The sequence below is a fragment of the Pollicipes pollicipes genome, unplaced genomic scaffold, assembly GCF_011947565.3.
Source record: "Pollicipes pollicipes isolate AB1234 unplaced genomic scaffold, Ppol_2.1 Scaffold_4740;HRSCAF=5597_pilon_pilon_pilon, whole genome shotgun sequence".
Lineage (NCBI taxonomy): Eukaryota > Metazoa > Arthropoda > Thecostraca > Pollicipedomorpha > Pollicipedidae > Pollicipes > Pollicipes pollicipes.
Window position 1 is genome coordinate 7,872,131 of NW_023596545.1, and position 9,145 is coordinate 7,881,275.

The window sequence follows — 9,145 nt, forward strand, 5'->3', positions numbered from 1 at the left end:
CTCTGAGACTGCCGATGGCTCCCAGCCCGGCGAGGTGATTCCTGGCTCTGAGACCACCGATGGTTCCCAGCCCGGCGAAGTGACCCCTGGCTCTGAGACTACCGATGGTTCCCAGCCCGGCGAGGTGACTCCTGGCTCTGAGATTGCCGATGGTTCCCAGCCCGGCGAAGCGATCCCTGGCTCTGAGACTGCCGATGGTTCCCAGCCCGGCCAAGTGACTCCTGGCTCTGGGAGTACCGACGACTACAAGCCCGCCGAAGTGGTTCCCGGCTCTGAGACCACCGATGGTTCCCAGCCCGGCGAAGTGACCCCTGGCTCTGAGACTACCGATGGTTCCCAGCCCGGCGAGGTGACTCCTGGCTCTGAGACTGCCGATGGTTCCCAGCCCGGCCAAGTGATCCCTGGCTCTGAGACCACCGATGGTTCCCAGCCCGGCGAGGTGACTTCCGATGGTTCCCAGCCCGGCGAAGTGACCCCTGGCTCTGGGAGTACCGACGACTACAAGCCCGTCGAGGTGGTTCCCGGCTCTGAGACCACCGATGGTTCTCAGCCCGGCGAAGTAACCCCTGGCTCTGAGACTACCGATGGCTCCCAGCCCGGCGAGGTGACTCCTGGCTCTGAGACTACCGATGGTTCCCAGCCCGGCGAAGTGACCCCTGGCTCTGGGAGTACCGACGACTACAAGCCCGTCGAGGTGGTTCCCGGCTCTGAGACCACCGATGGTTCTCAGCCCGGCGAAGTAACCCCTGGCTCTGAGACTGCCGATGGTTCCCAGCCAGCCGAAGTGATCCCTGGCTCTGAGACCACCGATGATTCCAAGCCAGCCGAAGTGATCCCTGGATCTGAAACGGACGAAACCGTTGCTGGTGTCCAGCCGGCTGACTCGATGCCAGGAGAGACCTCTACAGACCTGCCTGCCGGTGGAGAACAGGAACAGACTCTCGAGAGCGCCAGTCAAACGGAGGCCGAGGACAAGGAGGATGGGCCGACGGCAGCAGTGCCCGGCGAAGGCTCGTGCCTGATTGACGGCGTTACCTACGGATCAGGCGTCTCAGTGCCTACCAGCAGCCAGTGTCAGATCAGCTGCGTCTGCTCCAACTCGGTCATGGAGTGCAAGACTCGCAGCTGTCCTGTTGCGCCCACGGGCAACTGCCGACCGTACTATACCAAAGGGTCGTGCTGCCCCGCTTACGATTGCAGTGAGTATTAGCTTCGTGCCCAAGGATGGCAATGGAGTTTGATTAGCGGTTTTTATTTAAAAGGTCTTGGATAAGCCAGAGGATATCTTTCAAGTGGTTTCTGTTGAAAGCAATATATTGTAATGAAGTAAAGCGAACATTTATCACCGCGCGTAAAATCACGGTGGCCTTTGTTACCTTTACAGCTGCAAGATGCGCACGATACATTTTCGTTACCACTAGCATTCTGTGGATTCCTCGCTCACCTGCCCTTCCTTCTCCACAGGTAACACGGTGGAGCCCCCCGTCACGCTGCAGTGTTATCTGGACGGCGTGATCCATGACGAGGGTGACGTCATTACTCATCCGGACCCGTGCAAGTACTGCCTGTGCCTGAGCGGCGAGGTGGTGTGCGCCACGCAGGTGTGCAGACGGCCAGACGAGCTGGAGGGCATGGACTGCCGCCCGCTGGCGGCCAAGGCTGGGCAGTGCTGCCCTTCCGAATACTCATGCGGTGAGTACGCAGGGAGTCAGCCGAGATCCCAATAGCTGTGAATAACGCTTACTTATGTTAAAGTCACGAGAGAAAGGCATGAAACTGAGATACATATCACAGTACGTCACTAGTCAGCTGTATCCAGCGATAACAAACCGTGATAACATTGGGAAATTTTGATCGTGGTTATATGGATGACTTCCGTCGCATGTCTGCTATCCTTCTGGTTATGACTCTGGGCCAAGTTTTTTATAATTTATACATGGGACTGTCGTTTTGCTGTTACAGACATCTCGGTGCTGGAGAGCCTGAATCTGACGGCGTCAGAGCTGCCCGGCGGCGTGTCGTCTGGTTCTGTCGTCGTCACTACGGAAGGACCGGGCCAGGAGGTTATCAGCGTCTCCACCGCAGCCCCAGACGTCCAGTCACCCTCCACGGAGGGCCCGGGCATCGAACAGCCGAGCACGGAGAAGCCAGCATCGACTAGTCAGGAGGGTGAGCCTGGTAGCGAGGAGGGTACCTACCTACCTCTGCCGGGCGAAGATAACATCCCTGGTCACGGCTCGCAAGAAACGCCCATCGATAGCAACATCGATGTTTCCGGAGGCAGTGGAGGACAAGGTGTGGACGACAACGTCCTTGGAAGTGGGGATCAGCCAATAGACACTGCTGAAGGTTCCAGTCAGACTAGCGATGAAACCCTAGAGGGTGAAGACAAGCCTGTGGAGGGTGAGGAAAAGCCCACGGTGCCTACAACAGAATCGGCTGAGGGTGAGGAGAAGCCCACTGATCCCGCGGCGGGATCTTCTCAGGTTGCTGTGGAGCCTGCCGAAGGCGATGACGGAGCTGCAGAGGGCGAGACTAGTCCCACCGATGCTGTTACTGGAAACACTGAAGGCGAGAACAAACCAACTGACCCTGCTTCCGGATCTGACCAGGGTCCCGCTGACCAGCTGGTGACAGAGGGAAGTGGATCTCTATCTCAGCAAGGCAATGATCCCAATACGGGCTCAGAACAGATCATTGACAACGAAATCGATATTGAAGATGTTCTGGAATCCGTAAGCGGGGAGCCAGATGCTGGTGTACAGGGAAGTGGTGAGGATCCCGAGGATTTCACACCCGAATCCGTCGATGGTGTTTCAGAGGCTGGTGAAGGACGTTCACAGTCCCGGCGATCCTGTTGCCGGAGGGGTTGCCGAGGGTGTTGATAAGCCAGTGGACAGCAATGAAAAACCCGCAGAGGACGTGGATAAGCCTGTGGATGCTGATACCAGGCCTACAAGTCCCGATGCCGGACCTGGTCAGGAAGTCATCGACCAGCTGACGACAGAAGGCAGTGGACCTCCCTTCTCAGCAAGGCGATGGCCTCGAAGTAGGCTCAGGACAACAGGAGACTCAAACTGAGATCGACATTGGGGATGTTCCGGAATTCGAAGACGGGGATTCAGATGCTGGTGTACAAGGAAGTGGCAAGGACCCTGAGGATTCCATACTCGGAGCTGGTGGTGGCATCGGCGAGGCGGTCGAAGCACGGCGATAAACCCGTCGATCCTGTTGGTGGGTCCGAGAGCGATGGAGAGCCTTTGGAAGGTGAGGACAAACCCACCGACCCTAACGCTGGATCTGTTCAGAGCGAAGACAAGCCGGCGGGTCCCACTACCGGAATTGATCAGGACATCGATGACCAACTGGTAACTGAGGGCAGTGGTTCTACAGCTCATCAAGATGACCTAGAGCCAGGCTCAGGACAGGAGGAAAATGAAACAGATGCCACTGAGGACGTCCTGGGGCTCGGCGAGCATAGCCCAGACACTGGTATCCATGAAAGTAGCGAAATTCCTGAGGAGGGAAGCGGAAGTGACGATAAGCCAAAAGATCCCAATGTTGGATCTGTTGAAGGTGCTGAAGGGTCTACCGTGGGTGAAATTCAGTCGGTAGAGGGCGAGGATAAGCCGGCAGTGGGTGATCACAAACCTATCAGCCCCGAAGCTGGAGCCGGTCAGGGGGTTCCTGACCAGGTGACAACAGATGGCAGTGAAGAAAAGCCGTCTCAGGATGGCGATGGTCTGGAGCTAGGATCAGGACAGGAAGAGCCAGATACAGATAATAATATTGAAGATGTCCTTGGAGTTGGAGATGTTGAGACCGATCCTGGTGTCCAGGGAAGCGGGCAAGGCCCCCAGGATCTACCCACTGGGCCTGAAGAAGGAAGTGAAGAGAGTACCGACAAGGGCAGTGGGGAGGCGGAAGAGGGCGTTATTACTCCCACGGATCCAAACGATCAGACCACCATCGACACACTCGTGACGGACGCCACTGGCTCTCAACCTCAGCAAGTTGATGACCTAGAGCCAATCTCAGGGCAAGACGGGATCCAAGCTCCAATCGACACTGATGGTGTTTTGGGAGGCGCCGAGCCAGGTGCTGGCACCGCGGAAAGTGACGAAGTCCCTGAGGGTGTCTCTGAATCTGAAGAGGGCGTTGTACAGATCCCCGAGGGGAGCGAAAAGCCTGTCGAGGGTATCGAATCTCCATCTACTCCTGAATCGTCTTCTACCACTGGCTCAACTGAGTCAGAAACAATGATCGTCGACCCTGAGTCAGGGAAGGAGACTACCGACAATGGTATCAGTGCTGTATATCCAACTGAAGAGGCGGTGGATGGATCCACCAGCATTGGCATCTCTCCGGGAAATGTTGAGGAAGGGACCGGCCAGGACGGGATCGTTGTTGTCATCGAGAACGAAACCCCAGCGCCTCCAGAAAGCTCTTCTTCCGTGATCGAGGATTCAGAAAGCCAGAACACAGCCCAAGGGGAGCCCGGAGTACCTGTTACTGGAACCTGCACCGGACCCAACTGTCCTGCTGGTGAGGATGGAACAAGCACTACTACTACTACTGTGGTAACATCTGAGATCCCGGAAGGAGGAGAAGGACAGCCGGGAGACGTTACCACTGGAGTCATTGCGGGAGAACCTGGCACTGAGTGCACTGGACCCAACTGCCCTACTGGTGAGGATGGAACGATCACCACTTCCACTACTGTGGTAACATCTGAGATCCCTGAAGGAGCAGAAGGACAGCCGGGAGACGTTACCACTGGAGTCATTGCGGGAGAACCTGGCACTGAGTGCGCCGGATCCAACTGCCCTACTGGTGAGGATGGAACGATCACCACTACCACTACTGTGGTAACATCCGAGATCCCGGAAGGAGGAGAAGAACAGCCGGGAGACGTTACCACTGGAGTCACTGCGGGAGAACCTGGCACTGAGTGCACCGGACCCAACTGCCCTGCTGGTGAGGATGGAACGATCACCACTACCACTACTGTGGTAACATCCGAGATCCCGGAAGGAGGAGAGGGACAGCCGGGAGACGTTACCACTGGAGTCACTGCGGGAGAACCTGGCACTGAGTGTACCGGACCCAACTGCCCCGCTGGTGAGGATGGAACGATCACCACTACCACTACTGTGGTGACATCCGAGATCCCGGAAGGAGGAGAAGGACAGCCGGGAGACGCTACCACTGGAGTCACTGCGGGAGAACCTGGCACTGAGTGCACCGGACCCAACTGCCCCGCTGGTGAGGATGGAACGATCACCACTACCACTTCTGTGGTGACATCCGAGATCCCGGAAGGAGGAGAGGGACAGCCGGGAGACGCTACCACTGGAGTCATTGTGGGAGAACCTGGCACTGAGTGCGCCGGACCCAACTGCCCCGCTGGTGAGGATGGAACGATCACCACTACCACTACTGTGGTAACATCCGAGATCCCAGAAGAAGGAGAAGGACAGCCGGGAGACGCTACCACTGGAGCCATTGCTGGAGAACCTGGCACTGGGTGCACGGGACCCAACTGCCCTACTGGTGAGGATGGAACGATCACCACTACCACTACTGTGGTAACATCTGAGATCCCGGAAGGGGGAGAAGGACAGCCGGGAGACGCTACCACTGGAGTCATTGCGGGAGAACCTGGCACTGAGTGCACCGGACCCAACTGCCCCACTGGTGAGGATGGAACGATCACCACTACCACTACTGTGGTAACATCTGAGATCCCTGAAGGAGCAGAAGGACAGCCGGGAGACGTTACCACTGGAGTCACTGCGGGAGAACCTGGCACTGGGTGTACCGGACCCAACTGCCCTACTGGTGAGGATGGAACGATCACCACTACCACTACTGTGGTAACATCCGAGATCCCGGAAGGAGGAGAGGGACAGCCGGGAGACGCTACCACTGGAGTCATTGCGGGAGAACCTGGCACTGGGTGCACCGGACCCAACTGCCCCACTGGTGAGGATGGAACGATCACCACTACCACTACTGTGGTAACATCCGAGATCCCGGAAGGAGGAGAAGGACAGCCGGGAGACGCTACCACTGGAGTCACTGCGGGAGAACCTGGCACTGGGTGTACCGGACCCAACTGCCCTGCCGGTGAACATGGAACGACCACCACTACCACTACTGTGGTAACATCTGAGATCCCGGAAGGAGGAGAAGGACAGCCGGGAGACGCTACCACTGGAGTCATTGCGGGAGAACCTGGCACTGAGTGCACCGGACCCAACTGCCCTGCCGGTGAACATGGAACGACCACCACTACCACTACTGTGGTAACATCTGAGATCCCGGAAGGAGGAGAAGGACAGCCGGGAGACGCTACCACTGGAGTCATTGCGGGAGAACCTGGCATTGAGTGCACCGGACCCAACTGCCCTGCTGGTGGGGATGGAACGATCACCACTACCACTACTGTGGTAACATCCGAGATCCCGGAAGGAGGAGAGGGACAGCAGGGAGATGCTACCTCTGGAGTCACTGCGGGAGAACCTGGCACTGAGTGCACCGGACCCAACTGCCCCGCTGGTGAGGATGGAACGATCACCACTACCACTACTGTGGTAACATCCGAGATCCCGGAAGGAGGAGAGGGACAGCTGGGAGATGTTACCACAGGAGTCACTGCGGGAGAACCTGGCACTGAGTGCACCGGACCCAACTGCCCTGCCGGTGAACATGGAACGACCACCACTACCACTACTGTGGTAACATCTGAGATCCCGGAAGGAGGAGAGGGACAGCCGGGAGATGTTTCCACTGGAGTCACTGCGGGAGAACCTGGCACTGAGTGCACCGGACCCAACTGCCCTGCCGGTGAACATGGAACGATCACCACCACTACTACAACAGTAACCTCTGAGAGTTTGGAAGGAAGCGGAGGGCAGGCACAATCCTCTGCATCCCCAGGGGATGTGGGGGGATCCACAACCACCACCACTGTCGTCACCACCGAAGGGGGCGTCGAACAGTCTGGGATCGCTGACCAATCAACGGCTACAGGAGCTGGCTGCACCGGCTCCAACTGTCCCGCAGGCGCAGGCGGGTCCACGACTGTTACCACAACTGTCGTAACGTCAGAGACGGCTGAGGGAAGTGAGGACCAGTCTGGAACTGCAGTCATTGAAGGATCAGGAGCCTCAGGAGTCTTGTGCAACGGACCTAACTGCCCTGCCGGTGCTGATGGATCCACATCCACCACGACCACTATCGTGACCACCGAACAAGGTGAAGGACAGGCTGGACTCGACGCCGGCCCCTCTTCATCAGGTGTTGGCTGCTCGGGTGCAAATTGTCCCGCTGGCTCTGATGGATCCACGACAACCACCACCACAGTTGTCACTGTTGACGAAGGGAAACCTGGGTTCGGTGCTGGTTCCTCCACTTCGGGTGCTGGATGCACGGGTACAGACTGCCCAGCTGGTGCTGGTGGGTCCACAACCACCACCACCACTGTCGTCACCACTGAGGGAGGCGAGGGACAGCATGGATCCGGAACTGGTTCCTCCACCCCAGGCGCTGGCTGCACTGGCGCAAACTGTCCTGCTGGCAGTGGCGCCATCACCACAACGACCACCACCACAGTCGTCACCACCGAAGGTGGCGAGGATGGCGAGGGCGCAACGACCATCACTGAAACCACTGAAGTCTCTGAGGGCTCTGGCGGCACCGGACCATCGGGCACGATTACTGGTGACGCGGCTCAGGGCGAAGGCGCGTCGGGCACTGGTGGCTCAACCACAACTACAACCACCACTACCGTGGTGACGGAGGGAGGCGCAGGCGCAGCTGCTCCAGGCTCTGCCACTTCCACCAGCACAGTGATTACCGATGGAGGAGAAGGCTCAGGGGGCGAGGGTGACTCCTCGACTTCCACCACGGTGACAGAAACGACCGGCAGCAGCGGCTACCTGCCGACGGGCGAATCCAGCACAACCTCGGGTGACCACTCAGGTGGAGGCTCCAGCACCTCGGTTATCACTGGTGGTCAGGGCGGTGGTTCCGGTCAAGGTTCCTCCTCCGTTATCTCCGGCGGTGAGGGCAGCTACGGTGGCCTGGTTGTCATTCCCGGTCTCATGGTCGTCGAGACGACCACCACCACCGTCGTCACGACCACGAAGCCGAGTCCCAACAGTCTTTCCGGCTTCATCACCGTCACTACAACCACCACCGTGGTGGAAACGTTCGTGGCCTACCCGACCGGTCGCAACACCACTACGACGCAGACCACCGTGTCAACATCCACCCGGCCAGCGCAGCCGCCCGAAATCGCGGGCTTCAACGCCGGCGTCGAACCTACCTCCGACACCAGCCAGACGATTGTTACCACCATCACCGGCGCCGACGGCAAGAACTCGACCACCACGGAGACGACGGGCTCATTGCCCGGCGGCGCCCCGCAGACCCCCGGCGCCAGTCACGGTGGCGCGTTGGCGGATGGCGGCGGTGGGCCAGCCGTCTCTGGGGGCGCAGGTGGCGACCACAGCGGCGAATCCCAGATGATTTCTGTAACCGACGAGGTGCTTGATATGCTGGCTACCGTCAGGCCAGAGGAGTTTGAAAACGCCACAGACATCTCTGACGAGGAGGTGAACGGCGCCAGCGTCGGTGAAAATTTTGTTGACGGCGACGGCGCAGCAGTTGGCTCCGGTGCCTCTTCCCAGACCGGCAGTTCTGACAACGCCTACGGCACCGGCAGTGGTTCTGACTCCGACTCCGGCTCGTCGACCTCCACCTCAACCACGACATCGACGACGACCACGACGAACGTGTTCCTGGGGCCGGGCGCGTGCCTGTTTGACGGCAAGGTGTACGTGTCGGCGCAGCAGATTCCGCGTGACAACCCGTGCGACTTCTGCTTCTGCTTCCGCGGCGACATCATCTGCCTGCAGCAGTCGTGCCCGCCGCCGGTGCCTGGCTGTATGGAGCAGCCGATCGACGGCTTCTGCTGCCCGCGCTACGAGTGCGCCGTCGAGGAGAACGCCTTCAACCTGACCAAGCCGGAGTCAACCACCGCGAGCGCAGTCTCGGTCGAGACCGAGTTTGAGGTTCAGGGCTGCGAGATCCAAGGCGTTTTCTACCAGGTCGACCAGATTGTCGAGGCCGCCTCAGG

General features: G+C 58.9%; 2 protein-coding genes across 3 annotated transcripts; one reads left to right on the forward strand and one right to left on the reverse strand.

Moving 5' to 3' along the window:
• The first annotated feature begins 7 nt into the window (after window positions 1–7).
• Window positions 8–2,911, forward strand: LOC119099328 (spore wall protein 2). Of its 2 annotated transcripts, XM_037222460.1 has the most exons (4): window positions 8–439; window positions 605–1,199; window positions 1,465–1,692; window positions 1,963–2,911. In XM_037222460.1, the coding sequence occupies exons 2-4, from the start codon at window positions 887–889 to the stop codon at window positions 2,883–2,885; spliced, it is 1,464 nt and encodes a 487-aa protein (XP_037078355.1). In that variant the 5' UTR covers window positions 8–439; window positions 605–886; the 3' UTR covers window positions 2,886–2,911. The 2 variants fall into 2 exon arrangements, with proteins under 2 accessions (XP_037078355.1, XP_037078354.1); XM_037222459.1 differs by having other exon boundaries at window positions 8–1,199.
• Window positions 2,912–4,432: 1,521 nt separating this feature from the next.
• Window positions 4,433–5,461, reverse strand: LOC119099329 (uncharacterized; the record flags this gene model as incomplete). Its single annotated transcript, XM_037222461.1, is given in 1 exon segment — window positions 4,433–5,461. A coding segment is annotated over 1 exon segment (995 nt), but the record flags the coding sequence as incomplete, so codon positions are not given.
• Window positions 5,462–9,145: the final 3,684 nt, after the last annotated feature.

Bases quoted from the DNA above. Each gene is read 5' to 3' on its own strand.
- LOC119099328 (XM_037222459.1), top strand. From the start codon at position 887: ATGCCAGGAGAGACCTCTACAGACCTGCCTGCCGGTGGAGAACAGGAA. The intron at 1,200-1,464 runs GTGAGTATTAGC...CCTTCTCCACAG, and splicing joins CTGCCCCGCTTACGATTGCA to GTAACACGGTGGAGCCCCCC. The intron at 1,693-1,962 runs GTGAGTACGCAG...TTGCTGTTACAG, and splicing joins CCCTTCCGAATACTCATGCG to ACATCTCGGTGCTGGAGAGC.